We start from the raw sequence: 20,190 nt of genomic DNA, 5'->3' as shown, positions 1-20,190 counted from the left end.
CACTGGCTACCCTGCTTTTGTGATGCTTTTGTGATGCTTTTGAGCTGGCAGAAGTCTGCCAAAATCACCGCGGTACCTATGTCTTATGAGAAAATGCAAGTTCAAGACGAACCAAGCCAAGATAAGCAGGTGTCCAACTTAGAGAGGTGGCCAAGTTTACAGGTAACTAAAGAAAACTCTCTGATTCGAAAGTGCCTTAGTATAGGAATATACAAAGTAGGCAATTCTTGTAGAACAATCATATGAATTTACAATATAGAAAATAACAAAATAAGCCTATAATTAGTACTTAATTCTAAATTTATCCAACTGTAGTTCATAACACACGTAATGCAAGCAGATATGCAGAGTTTAAACTTAATTCGTAATGTAAAAACTATAAAAACATGGTAGGTGGCATTCAGACCCCAGTGTGTACCTTCAATGTTAAATTAAAGAACAGGCTATGGAGTAAATATATGCATTCTTAAATTTGATTCAAGGCACTTCTGCGAACAGGAAGTCATAATTATAAACATTCTTCTATCTTGAATATCACGCAGTAATCGATTTTCAGTGGGTATGGGATTTTTTTTATTTCATTCTATCGCAGTTTAACTGCATCTCCGTGATTCATCAAGCGACCATGTGTCCAGTTGATGAAAGTGGAAAGTCCTACTTACAGTCTGTTGGATATACAGTATACTAGCCTACATTGAAGTTTATTTAGCAAAGCCGTATTAAAAATCTTAACCAGTTCTTCAATTCAATATTATTTAATGTTTTACATTCATTCCTACTGAACATCATGTTTTACTATTATCTAATGTTCATAACTGATATTCTTTCCTCAACTTTAGGAAACTGATGCATTTTTGAGGACTTTTTCCTGGAATATTTTCCACTAGAATTTTTATTAACATTCCTAACGTACATGATTGTATGTGTTTTTCGTTTACTTCTTGGTTGATACTTGCAAATACAATGTAAAATCGGACGTAGGATAATCCAGTACACAACTTCAATTCCACTAATCATGCTAAATCCAAGAAACAGACCAGCAATTCCTCCACATGAAACTGCAATGGAAAATACACTTTTATCAATTTTATCTACTCAAATTATAGTTAAGATGGGTAATTCAAAGATTAATGAGTTTTAACTTTTAACTAAATAAAGGAATCATTCATATATATATATATAATATGTGTGTGTGTATGTATTAGGGTGGTCCAAAACCAAATGCAAGAAATCAACTTGTTCAAAATAATCCTCCACAAGGCTTTATTTTTTTCCTCGAGTCATAAGCTATTTACCTGCAAAATTTCAGCAATATTGCTCAATATTTACAGGTCGCTTCATTTGAAACCTGTTTGTTCTTGTAGTATTACCAATGATCTATTGCTAGAGTTTTGGGGAGGTTTACGCTGGACCGTTTTGAAGATATAGCGTATGTCTACCTTCGTATATACTCGTTCATTCGTAAATTTAAGGTAAATGTATGCTGCACTATAAAACTGTTAGGTGGGTAATGGGTATACGCACCATTACATTCCTGTATACTACATTGTGACAAGACTACAATGTAATTTAACACAGCACCTGTGCTAATAACTGGATAGATATAAGTTCGTAGCGGTTTCATTATGATCATTAGATGGCGAGATAATCCTTTTTTTTTTTTTTCAAGAAATTTGTGAATTATTAAAACCAATGGCTGTGGTGATGATGTAACTGAAAGAAGTAAGTGCCATCCAAAAGTATAATGAAGCCTTGACAAAAGGGGAGGAACAGAAGCAGATTAGTCTTCTATTGATTGAAATCCATCGTAAAAATATTCCCACTCCAATGAAGAAAGCGTTTTTGTAACTTGAGAATACAAAATACTGACATATTGTTCTGAAAGGTTTGACAACAATTTAAAAAAAGTAAAATGGAGCGACCTGTAAATATGACTTAATTGTACTCCAATTTCATTAGTTATTTGTGTACATCAGAAGGAATAAAATAATTCTTGCGGACCAACGACCACTGTTAGTTTTGCTAGTGTATATGTACATATGCTATGAGAATAGCGTACATACTAATGTCATACTTTATTTTTTTTTTGAACAAGTACAAATATTAATATTTCTTCGGACGTTGTTTAATTTAGAACTCTTAAAGTGTTAAAGGAAACAGATGACAACAAATTTCCATATTTGCTCTTAGTCTACTTAAATAATAAACTGATGATGCATCCTGAATGAATATTTATTATGAATACTTATTTTGAATGATTATGAATAAAAAAACCCTTGTGAATAGAACTCTTGATTTTGACGGAGTGCTTTACATGTACAAATTAGCCTGCAAGTACAACACAACGGATTTTAGAACGAATTAATAGTTCGGAGCAGGTTTCAACAAAGTATGAAAATGTATCCAGAAAATTATTATACTAATAACATTAATGAGATCTTTTTTAAAGGAAAAAAAAACGTTTCAGAAAATATTTAATACATTATTGAGAACTCATAATTTAATCAAAAGCAACTTACATTTGGTCATGTATTCAGGAAAATGTTTATAAGTCAGATTATTTTCACCACTTAACAATACCTCACTTTTATATAAACTAAAAGTACCATACAATCTCTACCGAAGAAACCATGTAATCGACACATATTTTACTCTGTAAGTGATCTGACAAAAATGACTCCCAGTAGAATTTCTCATACAATGCCACTTTAATTATTTGCACAAACGCAGAGGAGAAAAAATGTGATGCGAATAATTTGAAACGGAATACTAAATATTGACGAGATTGATTATTATATAAGGGTTAATTAGTGAGATAATGACATATTACATATTAAAAGCCAAGACAAGAACAGCAAAAGATACCTTTAAGAATAATAAAAAATATTGATCGACTAAAAAGAATAACGCTGGAGCGAAGAAACTAATTTAGAAAAACACTAAAAATTAGTAATATTAGGGTGCTAAAAAACAGAAAATAATTGTAAAAGTGTAAAATGTTATCATCATCAATTAAATGTTTGAAAGAATTTAAGCTTGTCAAAACGATGTTTGAAATATTGTACACTGAGAAAGATGACTGTAGTTCTGGAGGGAAAATTGAAAGACAGAAATATAATTGAAATTTTTTACTGATAAAAAATTATATTATTGTAAAGATAAAGATATCATGTTTTTAGTATCAGGAAAAGTCAAAAATTGTAAGGAATTTTGCCAAACATTTCTTTGGATTATCCACACTGCCTTCTGCCCATGCATGTTATGATACTTTACTATTATGGTAATGTTATGAGAGTTTGTTTTATTATGATTAGATTTTTCTTTCTTTTGTTGCAGAAAATACAGAGTCGCTCGGCTCCCAGTTTGCACCAACTAAGAACAGAGAACAGTAATTATTCGTTTTTTCTTCACAATAAATTTCGCAGTTAGATGAGAATTGTCAGCTTCAGATTGTTACCAAGTCAATCACTATACTTTACAATGTTACCCTCGTGCCTCACCAGCGGAAGATTGAATCTTGAATATCTTTTCCATTAGTGATGCTGCATAAATCCACTTTATACTTTTTTCCTGGATTCTGACTCAGAACGAGTTGAGTTGATTTTAGTTTAGCGTTCCTTTCAGCAGCGAGGCTATATAGACGTGGACCTACTGATGAACGTGGAATCCGAACTACATGAGCTCCCGCCGGGAAGCAAACCCGGGTCTCCCACGCCAAAGGTGCGTACGCTAACCGCTTAGCCACGAAGGAGCTCTGACTCGAACGAGAGAACCATGTTTCAACTAATATGATTACTTCGCTCAAATATCCATTGCATTGATTGTTGTACCGGACGAGCAACTGGTAGAAGTTACACATATGTTACTCCTTCTTCGTGTGTCACTTTCGGTCAGGCAATTTAAATTTTTCTATTAAAGTGTATTTCTATTCTATTACATCTACAAAGTACCCTGTTTCTATATTGAGTTAAATGTTTCCGATAATTTTAGTCTCGGACACACACCTTGAGTTTAGAAAAATCGGGTGATTGTTTTCTGTTCTTGTTTGGTGCACATTATCTGCCAAACAACAAGCTTTCTGTAATAAAAGAATGAAAAATGAAACGACTAAGATCAAACTCTTATAGTATTACAGCAGTACAATCTCATAATGTAAGTGGGCAGAAGGCAGTATGCATAATCTGAATAACGATATGACAAAATTCCTTACAGTTTTGTCTTCCCGTTGTACTGACTAAAACATGGTCTCCTTATCTTTACATAATATAATATAATCTCTTCATCAGTAAAAGTCTCAATGGAATAATGTGTTAGGATGAGACTGACACAATGCAACACCATCATTTTCTTATTATTCTCGTGAGTAATAAAAAAAAGTAATACATTAGGCTGTAGCCCCTTATTCATTTTTATCCTCACGTGAAAAGAAATGAAGACATGAACCAGGTAGTATAGACTGACATAACATCTTCATTCGTTATTATTCTCATGTGAAATGAAATGAAATAGTTTATCAAGTGGTAGAGTCTGAAACAAACCTTCATTCATTGTTATATTACATAAAATATTGCTTTTGGTAGTAGAGTCTAGCACAACACATTCATTTATTATTATTCTCGTGTAAAATCAAAAGCAGCAATGTGCTAAATGGCATAGGCTGTCATGCTACATTCTATTGTTATTAATTCACGTGAAATGAATTGCAGTAATACGTCTCATGGTAAAGTCTGACATTAACACTTTTATTCGTTATTACTCTCATGTGAAGTAAAATTTAATAAGGCATGAAAATGTTCTGTGAACCACTATAACGAGAAGCATTACATATCTCATTTCAAATAAAATGAAACATTATATCATGTGATAGAGGCTCTCATAACACATTTATTAATTACCAAAAGGCGATTACATAAACTCTTAGTCCTTATAATATTCTCCAATTCATAACGTTCCCCACATTAAGTGATATTCAAGTAGATTATTCTAAGGTTTAAACGAAAATTTAGCAGGAAGAATTATTGTGTGAAAACTTCAAGCCGCCGCGAGTAATCTTCCACTGATAGGAAACTGCTTATAATGTCAACGATAATGGTATTTATCCGGGACTGTCTGATACGTCGAAGGTGTAGATCAATGTTTGTCACTCCAGGTAAGCAATGGCTTCTTAAAGGGTACGCAAATTTTAGAATAAGAGTAATGTGTACGTATATTTTTCCTTAAACGATAATGAAAAATATTTTTGCAAGAGAGAATTTGTATTTACGTCTTTGTCCCACAATACATATTGCTACTGATTGTACCGTCCAGTACCAACTTGAAATCTTGCAGCTGCGCTCATTCTTTCGTGTGATCCGTGTTTGTACAGTGTTTGAATTATTGGTTTGAAAATTCCAACGATGCGTAAATGGAGAAATGTCGCTGAGTGTACGTGATAATCACTTACTGGCGTGGATAATCACTTAACTCAATGGAATTCTGGTTCCGGATTTATAAAAAATCAATGTGTAGACAATAGTGAAAGCATTTCTGACTATATATATATATATATATATATATATATATATATATATATATATATATATATATATATATATATATCGGGTGTTTCCAAACAACACCAACAACGTTTGGGAGATGATTCGTGACACCAACATAAGACGAAAAGTATAGACCATCCTGGGTGCACAAATGCTTCCCTTCGGAGTTACAGGCTACAGAAAACATAAAAAAAAGAACTTTAAAGATCTATGGCTCCAAGACTATGGGACCTACCATAGTCGAGTCAAAACTTCACTTAGGAACTAATATCCAAAAATTCATGTTTCAGAATCCTAAGGTACTTACGCAACATTTTTTATAGAGGGAGTTCGGCTACGGGCATATAATTTGAAGTACTCACCAACTACCTCTATAAAAATTGTAAAGGAAGTACCGCAGGATTCTGAATCATGAATATTTGGACAGGGCATATACATACACACACACACACACACACACACACACACACACACACACATATATATATATATATATATATATATATATATATATATATATAAATTCTTACGAATTCTTTTATAAGAACTTGATTGCTTTATGTAAATTGACATGATCCCTTAGTTGTGAACTAGCTGATATTTCCAAAACTGTAGATAATTGTTTCGTTCTTATCACTTAGTAAATTAGATGTTACGGTACTACTACACAAGTTATCGACAAATGTCATCATAAATGACAATTTAGTACGGACTTATTTTGTTTTGAAATGGCGGTACACCATTACATTCAGATTCACTATATGTGCAAAGTATGCACGAGTTAAGAAGATGCGTTACTCTGTTATAGGTAAATAGATATCCAAAATGATGCTGTGGCCATTGGTAATTTCTAGTGAATAGCGGGAACCAATTTCAATGTTAGAGGTGCGCTTGATGAATCTTCTCTATGGGAGCATGTAAAGCTTCAGCCTTATGTGGCATGTAATCCAATAAGTCATCGATCGTACCTTGTAACATGAGATACTATTCGTCACACAATGCTTGAAGTAGCTACCACATAACATGGCATTGTACTGTCCATGAATTTCGTGGAATTCCGAGACAGTTTGTTTGTTCGAAAGAAGGATCGCAATCCATCTTGCAATATAAATATATATGAGTTTCGAAGCGCGCCTATTAAAAAGAAATAGGTGAATGCATCTATCTTTCCAAATTAAACATTTATGCCATCCTAGGAATAATGGTATTACGGTGCGTCGTGATCTGTCGATTACTTCCGCTGTTACTATCAACCACCGTCCGAGAATTGTAAGTGTCGACTACCGCAGGAGAATGCAACAAAGTTCAAAGGATGTTTTGATTTGTTGCACATGGTTCAATCGTATCTGCGTGTCGTATGTGACTTTTTACAGCAGAAGTATCTTTTTGACGAGTCATCGGTACATTCTTTCGGTATAAACACTACTGGAAAGCTTATGGTCTGTTAACCTTGACTCCTATGTAATTAGCCAACCTGGATGGCTGGACTTGCACTCATGACGACCGCACATTTCAGGCGTGGCGTTGATTCCGTTGCAGTCGATCTTAAATATACACATTCCTTTCTGTCCTCTGTAAACTGCATCATGTTCGTGTTAATAGTCGATAACTACCCACACAAGAAGCTGGTTGTGCCCTGAGTTCCACTATACTCCCGATATGCAAGCATATCTCAGGTCAACAGCTCATACAAATGTTCACTAGTCCTGGTGTCACTTGTTATATTGTATATTCACACCGCAACCTACGTTATGTCATTCTATAAGACTTTAATACTTACGCAGAGCAAAGCTTTTAAGTCTTAAACAAGAATGAAAACTATATATATATATCATAATCTGGATTCAAGATTCATAAATTTTGTTTATTCATAACTTCATACTTTTTGCTAGCAACGGTTTGTGGCTAGTAGTATCTACAAGTTTCCCCAATACCATACCAAGAAGCTACATACAAAATGCACATTTACATTTCCTTAAAATCTGTTTTACACTTGGAAACCAGCTGTTGTTAGTCTTTTATTTGAGACATTAGCTATAAGCTGTTGAAAAATAACCATTAATGGTTGACAAACATTCCAGAACTTACCTAGAAGATCCAACCAACCAAATTGAACATCATTTCGATAGCGAACTCCGCTGAACTCAGAAAAATGTATGTCAGCACATCCGGTATGATTTGTAGTAAATGCATGGGGTCTAAATAATAAATAATATTAATAATAGTAAATAGGATATAAAATTTATATAAGAGAATAATACAAATTGGTTAGAAGGTGCACCATATATATATATATATAATCTTGATATGCCCTTGTAACTTTTTAACAAATGGATAAAAACCACTGAAATTTTGCCCCATGTAAATATTCGCCAAGAGGACATGGTTTTGGGATACCCTGTGATACCACAAGATTACCAATGTTGCCAACTCAACATAAAGTTTTCTTTTTTCAAAGAGCATTACGTCAGATTTTTACATATTTCAAATCTACACGTAAAACGAAAACGTACGATAGCACACTTGTTATGCCATGTTGCAAACTAAGGACGCTATAGTATCAAAGACTGAAAAATAACCAAATTTTGCAGGGTTAAACAATAAAAAAAGCAAGTGAGACGGATATAGTTACTTTATGCCAAATACTACAGTGATCATACGGTATATTTCGGGCTAGTAGAAACAACGTTACAACCAGTAGAAAACGACTTTTTTCAAATAACTTTATTTCGAAAATGTGTTGAGATAAGTATTGGGTTCAATTACGCACACAACTTTCATTAGATATGAAGATTGTAATACTATTTATAGAGATTTGATATTTCAAACCATTCAGAAGATATACAAGTGTAAAAAGTTTATATATTGCTTAAATGGCGTATTTGTGGGTTTTTTAACTCTGGAACTATAGATAAAATTTTATACTTTTCAGTACCAATTGGGTCCAATGCAACCACGGTGATGTTTTTGCTTTTTTAGCCAGTAATGTACACTTATTAAGGAGAGAAACAATTACATAGTAAATAGGTAAAATTTTACTTTTTATTAACTAGAACATCAATGAAATACATTTCTAATGTTTTTCTCTTTTTTAAAAGAAAATAAAGCATTTAATTATGGAATAACAAATACCAAGATACACAATATTGAAATTAGAAATGAATTCCTATGAAACAAAAAATAAAATTATATATAACTACAGCTTGGTCCGGAAGTGGGCATACCCCTAATTGGTGTTTTCTGACGGTTTTAGGTTTTACCCACATTTGTTTGGTAATATTGCTTGGCATTGTCTGGTAACATTGCTTGGCATGGTCTGACAACATTACTATCCATGTTCATTTGTTTTCTGGCGTTTTCTGCTTGGTAGCAGTTATTTACATGCGGAATTACCTGAATCAGACATTTCCTGGCCGCTGGATTGGGAGAGGTTTCCATCTTCACCAGGTCCCTTTGCCTGGCCAAGAAAGAAATCCCGATCTGACGACACCAGAGAATGCTCTCTGGGGTTTCATAAAGCAGCAAGTAGGAAACACTCGATATCATACAACGCAGGAATTACGAGCAGCTGTGGAACACGCCTTCACCCTCGTGACTCCGGAGTATCTCCGCAAAACATCTACGAGAACTTGGCACAAAATTCAGCTGTGTTACGACATGGATGGTGATCATACGGATGATTATGACTCTTAAGACTTCAAGGTAACTGTGTATAGACGTTCTACCATAACTAACACTATTCTGTTGAAACTAAAGGTGGGGACGCCCAGTCCCGGACTACCCTATATATATATTAAATGATTGCAGGCAGTATGACACAATCATTGCATCTTGCTGGAACCTAAACAAACTACTGTTTACTTCTGTATTAGTATCTGCTTTGGTAATGCATAATGGGAGTTCAGGATTATTCTTACGAATAATTCCTACGTAGGTCGTTTGTCATTGTTTCGGTTTTCGTGCAAGGGAAAGACTCGTAAAGAAGTTGTCATTAGTGATATTTCTTCCACGGCCAGCAATTTGTTCTGTCAGTTGAAGAACTACTCGCTTACCTTGAATAACCTCTGTTATTTTTCTGGATTTTTTCCAGTACATATTTGCACATTCCAGACATAACTTATAGCACTATCGCAAATAATCCAGAACTTTATTCCATGCTTACCCGGCTTACTGAGAAGTATTGCTGGAAGGGCAACGTTCACGAAATATTACAAGCTACTAATCTACAGTCATATTCTCACCAGGGATAAAAGCGTCCTGTAGACTGTTTACCCAATCTTCAAAAAATTCACGAATTTGAGATAGTTTGTCCTCAGGTCTTCTATGGCACCGGAATTCTGCATCATCAAAACGTACGGCAGCACTGATTTGCTGAAATCGATTACTGCTCATACTGAATATTTGATGATCATTTTTTTACTCCACATCTGGCTCGTTTCTTCGTTGTTTGATTTACATACTCCAATCAGTATCAACACACTCACATATTTCTGAAGTTCAACAACACTTGCTAGTTTCCATTCAGTGTGAAATTTTATTCTGTCTTCTTTGTTTGGCCACTTACAAATGGTTTCCAGAATATTCTTTCGAAAAAAAATAACAAAAGAGGGGACGGACATTTCATTGAGCAACGGACAAGTCATAGCTATGCCTTGAGTGTAGTAATGTGAGTGAGCGAAGGTAGTTTGTGGCACTGAAAACGGAGGAGCAGATGCTAAACGAAGTAACTATGACAGATGAGTAAATATAAGAAAATAGTGTTTTATTTGTTTTCAACATTCTGCTTCTAGGAAGCGTGTGGTTGTCATTTCTCAGCGAACTCTCAATTCAGCCTCTCTGCTCTCATTTTTCGTAGGATACTTTGCGGTCGGTGACATCACGTGGAGGTATCGCCAAGGATGTTATAAAATAGAGGATCTGCCAATACCACAAAATCGTGAAGCCATACGTCACAACCATACTTATCCTATAATTGGTGATTTACCTGTAGCATGTAACCATTGTATAATATAAATCTGAAGCAAAAACCTAAATAAAAATAAACGACAGATACACTACATGTCTACATATCAAAATCGCAATGTTTTGAATCAACACATATGGCGGTCATTCAGTTACCTAATAGGATGAAGATACATATGAACAGATCCTCTATTTTATAACATTCTTGGGTATTGCGAGGTATTGTTTAGAACGAATGAAATACTGCATACGCAATTACGCTAGTTGGTATACTGTTTCATGGACAAAAGTTTCTGCATATGGCGTCACGGACAGAGAGCCAATCAGAATGCTAAACGCGAACAGGAGCTACTTGTTATTTTATATACCTTGAACATTTCTATGGGTTGGGTCGAAATAAAATTAATTCGAGTGTTGTTTTCATGCCAGATACATTTGAATGGAATTCTGCATGCGTTGATTTCAATGACGGTAGATCGCTTACAGGAAATAGGATGTAGGAAAGTAACTCTTACGTTTAATTCAGAAAGAATAGAGCAACTTTCTGGTAAAGGTTTCAATATGTTGTTTAAGGATTATACACCAAGGTCTCATTAAAAATCGGTTTGCGTCACCGAAACGCAAAGTTTAGGTTTCAATTAGATAAATTACCATAGCACTTTAATTGCTGGTTGTATCTTTTACGTAGCGCTCGTCACATTTTGCAAAGACTGATACGTAATGAGACCATTAAGGACTATTTAAATTAACAACGCAATACTTACGATCCAAAACTTGTGCTGTCTATAGTGTATATACGATCTTCACATGGTGGTAAACAATCACATGGCGTCATATCATCTAAGCCACTGATGCCTTGTATTTTCTCCGAAGGTCTCATACTTCTGAGAAAAGCTAAAAGTATACAAATACAAATAATTATCATAATAACAGAAACACCTCAATAAACTACAAGATTACAAATTAATATGATGTTGGGCCAACGATGTTATAAATTAAAGGATCTGCCTATGAAATAAAATCTTGAACCACACGTCACAGTTTTGCAACCTCCACTCTGCCCACTCCGCCCAATAAGATTGTAATATTTTGAGTCAACATACATGGTGGAAACGGAAGTTGCCAATCAGACGATGGCAGAAACAAGAGTAGCCAGTAGCGAAACAGATGTTCCGATAGTCGGTTGTTTTTTGACTTCATTGAGTTAATAGGAAGAAGATACATATGGGCAGATCCTCTATTTTATAACATCTTTGTGTTGGACTACTTTTCCCCCTCATAGCTGCTGTGATACGTCGTGGCACAATGACATAGACGACGTGAATGACAGCAAGTGGAATATTACACCATTCCGCGTGCATTTTATTACTCTACTCTGTGAGACAAAATGGATGGGGAAATTGCACCAGATTAGTGTCTCCAAAACGAATCATAAATGATCCAATAAAACAGATCTTGAGCTTGGGTAGGCCAGGGAAGATATTCAACTTCATCCTGATGTTTTTCAAACCATGCCTCAACAACTCCAAATGCTGAATGAACGAATTATTATCCTGGAATATGAGCTCATTACATGGAAATGACATCTGAAAGATATAATGCACATGGTCCCCTAAAACGGTGGCACAATGATGGGCAGTGACGTGACGAGTAGGCGTCAGCAGATGTTGCAGCCCACATCACAAAGTCGCAGTCTTATTTTACAGTTGAGCAGAGACATGTAGACTATACACTCTATTGAGTCTTCGTCACACATAGACATGGTCCTTGGTTTGAAATAAGTCAACCAATGTCTCATCTGACCTTATAATTGTTTCCAGTCATCAACGGTCCATGTTTCATATTCACGGCACCATTGCCATTGTGCATAGTGTTGTGAAGTGTCGGGAAAAGGAACGGATTTTTTTTCAAAAAAGACTTTTCCATGGCCAAGACAAAATGGAAAATTTGGGAAACAACGAAAAATTTTAGTTTTTCATTTTTTAGCAGTATAAGGTTGGGGATATTGATGGGATACATTTAAAATGCATTTGTGGATCATCTTTAGCACAATATTTATTACGAACTAATGTAGAACTGTTAAAGAACAGAAGTTTTGCACTTTATTTGAGGTTTCAAGATTACATGCCTTAGAGGGGCACTACCTAGACGAGAACATTCTTTGGCCCTAACTATCATGTTTAGCATAGTTTAGCACATGGTTTCTGCAAGGATGGTTGCTATATCCCTTCGGATGCTGTCTTTCATTTCACTGATGGTGGTAGGCTTTATGGGGAACACTTTCTCCTTTAGATAACCCCAGAGGAAATAATCCGATGGAATTAGACCGAAGGATTTGGGTGGTCAATGGATGAATCTGAAGATGAGGCGTCCTGGGAAGGGTCGTCGGAGCCTGTCACTCACGCTCCTGCAGTATGACTGGTGGCACAATCTGCTTAATGTTCACGTTCGAGGTTGCACGAAAGAATGGCCTTTCGGGATGGGGCTAACCTTTCGTAAAATGTTGTTTGAAAAATATTGTTGTTATGTGATGATGGAGCTCCCACTACTGAAGAACGCCTCCAAGACGTAAGAAAATTCAACGAGGGTCTCATCAAGACGACTCTCTGCTGCAACAATGGAAGAAACATGTATCAGTAATTCCCATCCTTACAATTCCTGTTAAGCTATACGAATAACGCGTAGGACTGTTATTGCTTCCAATATTCAAAATATAAATACGTTCCAGCAATGTGGCCCACCATATACTTTGTTAAACAGTCGCTGGAAAACTAACTTTAAAAGTAGCAAATATTATACAATATCCTGGCCTTCCTGTTATACACGATTGCGTATCTACATTTGTTGCTGTCGGAGATGGAATTCAATGTTAACCAGATCCCTATTCGAACATACAAGCAAACATTAAACAAAATAAGAATTTTATGCAACGATACGTACTGTATATTCATTAACTATGGGTTTAGTAGTTTCCTTTTCACATTAAAACTGATTAACTATATGACTTTAAGCTCATTTGATTTGCTAATGCACCATTAGAGTCCATTTATTTACGTACAATTTAGAATGTTTTAACATAATTCAATGATATAACATACGTAACTGACATACATGAAAATCATTCAATTTTGTTCAGACATTCGAAAGTTCTATTAGATAGTATGAGAACAGTACGACATTTTGAAAAAAAAATGCTAGACCTATATTCAATGAATGAACAACACAGTAGAATTAGTTAACTTTAGAAGTACAATCTTGTTTTAAAAATCTAGCCATCCACCTCTCCGTAAAATGCATTGTACTTTTTTCCTTATTAGAAACAAAACTACTATAATCTTCTGCGAGCATTAACGAAACTTCTACCATTCGACTCGGTAATTGGTGTGTCTGTGTGTCTGTTACATGATAACTCTCGTAAAACTTACTTGACTTGATTTTAACGAAACTTAGTATGTCTTTCATCAGCATAAAAATAATTCTATTGTTTGGCGTTGTGATCCACGATGATTAAGGGTTTCAAAAGAAGATAAAATCTACCCCGTGTTGCAAATTTGAACATTTGCACACACAACAATTTAGCAGGATAGGGTAGCAAAAATAATGTATTTCTTTCTCTGTCTCTCGCTTTTTTTATTTAAGAAAACGGGTTTTAAATTATCTTCAGAGCTTGCGGTTATAGTCTGTCAGTAATAAAACCGTGACTTCTCTCTCTCAACCTGATTTAATAAATATGTACCACGAAAATTTTATTTGAAATATATGTTTGACTTTCATGCATTATGTAGAATATTTTTTTCAGGCTTCCAAATCATCCCTTCTGGATGGAGTTAAGATCACGGAAGAGCAAAGGGTGGACTTTTCCTTTGTTTTTTTTATGAAAATGTTCCACGATAGCTTTTGTGAAAAAAAAATATCCGATTTTATTAGACTATGAGCGTTTCTTTTGAGGTTTTCCTAGAGTCCTACAAGCTTGAAATTAAAATCTGCTAGGAGTGAATGGTGAATTTCCATGTGAATCCCCTAGTTCTACTTTCTAGTATTAAGTTCCATGAAAATATATCGTTAAGAAGAATAACTTTTGATGGAATATAGCGCATACTTTTGACGCTTTAAAATCAACTCAATATTTGGAATTAAAATCAATCGAAAATAGGAGAATAAAGTCTCCTCCTCCGCTTCCTTCCCCTTCCCGCTTCCCGATGTAAAAAAAAATATGTTCCATGATTTTCTAAATAACGGTTTTTTTTTGTTACAATGTTGTGAATGTTAACTGAGGAAAAACGTTGACAAACTCAAATAGTATCCATGAAGAAATTAAATGCCGATCGAAAGCAGGGAATTCTTGTTAACAAAATGTACCTTAATGTAAAAGAAACATCGGGAAGTAATTTGTAACACCGAGATATGCAACATAGATCCTATGAGCATATATCATATTGGGCATATTGGCAGAATTAAGTTACCGAGGGCAGAAATCGTCCGAGCAGTAAGTTCGAAGCTCGATGTGCAGAGAAAGAGTAACGTACGTTCGTCAAACACATCACAGGATATGTTCAAAGTGTCCATCATGGACAACAATGCATGGATAGCAACGCCGGACCGTAGAATGCCAAACCCATTCGAAGATACCTGAGTCATGGCGAACAGTTGCACAGGAATTATGGATACGTTGTTCCAAATCGTTGACTACACTTTCCATGTGTTCCCACAGATAGAAGTCCAGTGGATACAGGTCTCGAGACCGGACAGGTCAATCCACTGGACCGCCACGCCAACCACCGGCCGACATTTACACTGAAGTACTACATGCTGATGCGAATTACTAGTGGAATATTTTCCAGTAATTCGGGCACTGTATTATGCAGGAAAGTAAAATGCTATGTTCCATACAGTCTTCGTGGTAGCATATATGGTCTGGTCAGTTGATCATGGACAATATTAACAACTGGTAGCATGTATGGGCTGATCAGTTGATCATGGACAATGTTAACAACATTGAGTCCAAATTGGTGTTGATGATGCTTGACAACCGTATCATGGAGATATGTATCTACTCACGTGTATTATGCATGTTGACGATACGTGATTTCATCAGTCAACAGTACTGATGCCTGGAACATCATGATAGTAGTGTTCTGTTGAATGAACCACTCGCAGAATGCTTCACGTACTTGGAAATCCGCTTCTGTCAGTCCTTGTACCCATTGCAGGTGATATGGGTACAAGACACTTTCTTATAACGCGCGCCACGCCACACAGTCGTGTGACTAACATGCATTTTACGGCTAAGTTCCCTCATACTCGTACTTCGCTTATTGTCCATAACTTCTAACACACGTTCGTCCGTAACAGACTGTTCGTATACGACGAGTCGACCTCCATCCACATGAGTAGATAGTACTGTTCCTATTTCACACACGCGCCAATAAATTGCTGCAAACATCCTGTGTGACGGTTGACGTCTGTTAGGAAAATTATTGCTAGAGACGTGCTGCTTCACGCCCACTGCTATCTGTACGACCTACATAAATAGCATGTTGGCCTGTTCGCGTTTTGAATAATGCACCATGTTTTAGTCTAGCACTGCTACTAGTTCTATTTAACACTCACAGAACAATGGCTGATCTCTTGTACTGTAGCGTCTTGAACACAAGCGCCATCTGTGTGTGTGTGAACCGAGCAACTACGTTTTGAACACCAGCGCTACCACTAGACTTTTGTGACCGCCAGCTTATTGGTTTTCAATATCTACCGCTTGGAACTTACTGTTCCAACTATTTTACCCGTTATGTGTGGTTGCATAAGCATCAAGTACTCATGGTGGTCAACAATGAATTTGTGAATGTGAAATATAGGTAATAAGCAGCCGAATGGTAGGAAGGCAACTAAGGTGTAGGTACAGTATAACACACGAAACAGGATGTTTCACAAGTATGGAGACACGTAATAAACACAGTCGATGTGAAAAACAGAGGCAAATTCACACATACATGTGATTGCAAAGGGAGAAAACCGCATAGGACATGTTAGCTACAGAGTGGTCAGGGTCAAATAAGTCAGGCTCAACTCAATGGAAGTTGTTGGAATATCGGATTGTAATGACATCGTAGGTAATCATATGTCCGGAAAGCAGGACGCACAGGATTATAAGTTACGCGAATAGTGTGTTGGAAAATTATGTACGATGAAGTTAAAGTGCATGGCGCCGACAGCCATTTAGTGTATTGTCATATTAGTCATTACTACATTTTTAAATATTCAAACGCAAACAAAACGATTATAATGACAAATGAAGAATCAATGTTCTGGATTCACCTCGATGAAATTCCTCTATTAATATCATGCGCTGTACACTACAACACTTGTTGGAGAATTGTAATTTGAAATGTCTCTTCAGTTTATGAAAATTTTCAGTTTACGCATTAATACTTAGTGTAGATTTTATCTTCGTCCAAAGGGATATTAAGGAGTCCTACCACTACTGCTTTCTGTTGAACCAAAATGGTAAACACTGCACTCCATGTCATTAACCGGAATAACTGAATACACATTTTTAAAAAATGAAACCGGTGTTATAATTTATTTTTGTCAGGTTTTCCAATATGAAAATTTCAACAGGTACGGGTCTTTAGGCACGAATTTCTTACTTACTCCAATTACGAAAAGTCACCCATTCTAGCCCAATTATTTTGCAAAGTTAGTCGGCATTTAATTTCTTCACGGATATGATTTACAGTAGGTTTGCCAATGTTCATCTTAGACGTCTGAAAATATCAACTTTGTCGAAAATATTGTTTGATATTTTAACGTGTTTATAATCTGTTGTATTATGATTACGGCGAATTTCAATTTATTTAGTTTCCTCGGGATCTGTAGCAGAGTAATAAAACATCTGCAATTGTCCTCTTACTATCTTCTATCAGATCATCATAATCAGCATAAACTGTAACCTGATGAGTGCCATTCAGCTTTAGACTCTGGCTGCTATCTAATTTTTCTTGTAGCGTATTCCACAACAAAATTAAATAATGATAACGACGAAGACATTTCATTGTTTAATGCCATTCTCTTTGTGCGAGGTTATATGCGCATATTTCCCTACTTGGACTTTACTTTGGGTTTCATTTAAAGACATCTTTAATGATCGAACTAGCCTCTTTGGTATGCCAAATTCGTTAGAATGCTGTACAATTTTTCTCTTCGCGAGTAATATGCTTTTCTGAAGCCTATAAGTAATTTACGTATCTATTTCATATACATTTCTTTCCGAGTATTTAGCACATGGTAAATATTAATCGATAGCTGATCGATCTCACGTAAATCCGCGATAATGATCTCCAATAACTTCATCTACATATGGGGTCAATGTTGCTACCAGAATATTTGAGATTATTTTATACTATGCTGACGAAATATAGATGCCTCGAAAGATACTACGATCAGTTTTGGCACGTTTCTTGTAAAATGGAACATAGATTCTTTCCACAGCTCTGACAATTTGCCTTTGCTCCAGATAAAAAGAATTAGTTTGTGTATCTCGTTCCACAACTTCTTTCCTGTGATTAGAATTATATTCGTACGATTTGTTACGCCCATTTTATTTTATGTACTATAAGCGCGATGTTGATAGCCTTTCTAAAATTCGTTGATGTCTTTATACATGACTGGAATATATTTGTTTTTACTGTTATCGTCAAGTTCAATAACTTTAGCTCTCAAAAACCACATTTCTTTGATCTAGAAATGTTGAAAGGTTCTTGCCTGTTCTCATTGAAATTTTATGCAATTCTGTCGTTTGAATTTGTAGCTAAGGTAGTTTGATTGTTTTCTCTGTTTTGCTAGTTTAGTGCATTCCCGGTCGAATTAAGGGTTATTCCTACGTCTTTCTGCGTAACCCAGTTTCTTTCGCTGAAATTCTAATCTAAGTATCATCAACGCTAATGTATTACAAACCTTGTAAAACCGAGAATTTATTCACCACTCTAATCTGATTTCCTCCTCTTGCATGTATTTCTAAATTCAGTAAATTAACTATATCCGTTATCAACTGTTATTTTCTTTTATGAACGGTAATTTCTCTCTTATAGCCACTAACATCAGGTAGTAATTAATATCACAATCAACTCCTGTAAGCGACTAAATATCAATTATGGTAGAGTGTCTTATTTTATGTAAAAAAAACGTGATCTATAAACATCATTGGTGTCCTTAGTATAAAAGATTGATAAGTTGACTTACTGCTAATGTTTGCTAAACACTCAAAATCTTTCTCATTACATTCTGGGGCACCTGAAAAGAAATAAAACTGTATAATTGGTATATATAGACAAATTTCTCTTTTTACATTTTAATTTTTGTGACTTACTTAATTTGAAGCGAATAATATAATATTATAACGTAAAATAAGTTTATGATATCTTAGTTACTGAGTTTTCTTCGATGGATTGGACGAAGAAGAATGAGTAATGAATTTACTGTGCACAAAATAGTTTAAAGTAATACCACATCTGGATTACTGACCTTCTTCGATGGAAGGGAGGAAGAAGTGTAAGTAATATATTTAATATGCATAAAACAATTTAAATATGCTTTACTATATTGTTGGAATCGTAACTTGCCTTAGGAAAGTGTATATTCATCCCATTTTAAGAAAATAAATGAAACCTTTACATGTATTTACTCTAACTCGAGATATAATCGATGAAATAAAAGTATTGGTACGTTCACAGGACAGAAGCCAATGATGGTGTAAAGCGTCGCACCACAATAATCGCATAATAGACAAGATCTGATGGGATTAGCACCAAAGTCCTGCGGCTTTGTATTGGACTTTTCAGGTTTCTTCAGGTACCTATTTGACAGAAGTAGGGTGAAGCCCAGTGGAGCATTTGACCAAGAGCACAATTAGGGAATATATTACACTGCATACGAAGATTGAAACAGATTCATCCAGAGGGTAGATAGATGCACTAGTTCTGTATATCTCTTGTCACAGCAGCTCTTAATCGAAAAATAAAAATGGAGAAATAATGAATATTGATAATACGGCAAATTTCGAGAGGAAGGGAAGTATAAAGGGAAAAATGAACAGATGTATGCTTGTGAGTAACATATTTCTTAGATTTGTTCGATTAGAAGAATTATTGTCTGTGGCAAATTGAAAATTTCTAGTTGAGTATGTTGGATATTTGAATGCTGTAGACGTGGACTAATGAGAGTCTGAGTTCCAACGAAATGAGGTGCCAATATTTACCCTCATTCTGTTACAATCCAATGTTATACATTTTATACCATATTATATAAAAAGAACGTTGAGATACGAATTCTAACTATCTTAAAGATTAAAGAAATTTCATTATTCAATAACAACGTAAAGGGCTACCTTGGATAAAAGAGCCAAATTAACTATTATATATGATTTAAATTTATCTTTATTTTTAATATGTGGCATTACTTCTAAATATGAATAGAATTTTCAGAACTACAGACAGATGGAGCAAAGTTGCGTCAGTGATTGTCGCTACCACCCAATTTTAGTTAATTCTACGTCGTAGTGTTATTTAAATATGCGACTATACACACTATCTTGGAGGGAGATAACCTACCAGGGTAACGTTTTTAGTTGCGATATAAATCATAGTTATAATTGTACAATTGCTATCTGATAGAGTTGTCAAATCAGTAATTTACT

At 35.2% G+C, this 20,190-nt stretch overlaps 1 protein-coding gene across 1 annotated transcript in view; it reads right to left on the bottom strand.

Moving 5' to 3' along the window:
* Window positions 1-798: 798 nt before the first annotated feature.
* Window positions 799-20,190, bottom strand: part of LOC145672561 (sodium channel protein Nach-like) — a 107,933-nt gene continuing 88,541 nt past the window's right edge. Inside the window, exons 8-11 of the mRNA XM_081741720.1 lie at window positions 18,738-18,788; window positions 11,264-11,393; window positions 7,626-7,735; window positions 799-1,058 (exon numbers count right to left, since the gene is read on the bottom strand). Of these exons, the coding sequence (XP_081597846.1) occupies window positions 799-1,058; window positions 7,626-7,735; window positions 11,264-11,393; window positions 18,738-18,788 (551 nt within the window). The remainder of the gene's footprint in view (window positions 1,059-7,625; window positions 7,736-11,263; window positions 11,394-18,737; window positions 18,789-20,190) is intronic.

This window comes from Thermobia domestica, chromosome 16 (genome assembly GCF_964235325.1).
Source record: "Thermobia domestica chromosome 16, izTheDome1.hap1.1, whole genome shotgun sequence".
NCBI classification, from domain to species: domain Eukaryota; kingdom Metazoa; phylum Arthropoda; class Insecta; order Zygentoma; family Lepismatidae; genus Thermobia; species Thermobia domestica.
This window is presented reverse-complemented; position numbering and strand designations above follow the sequence as displayed.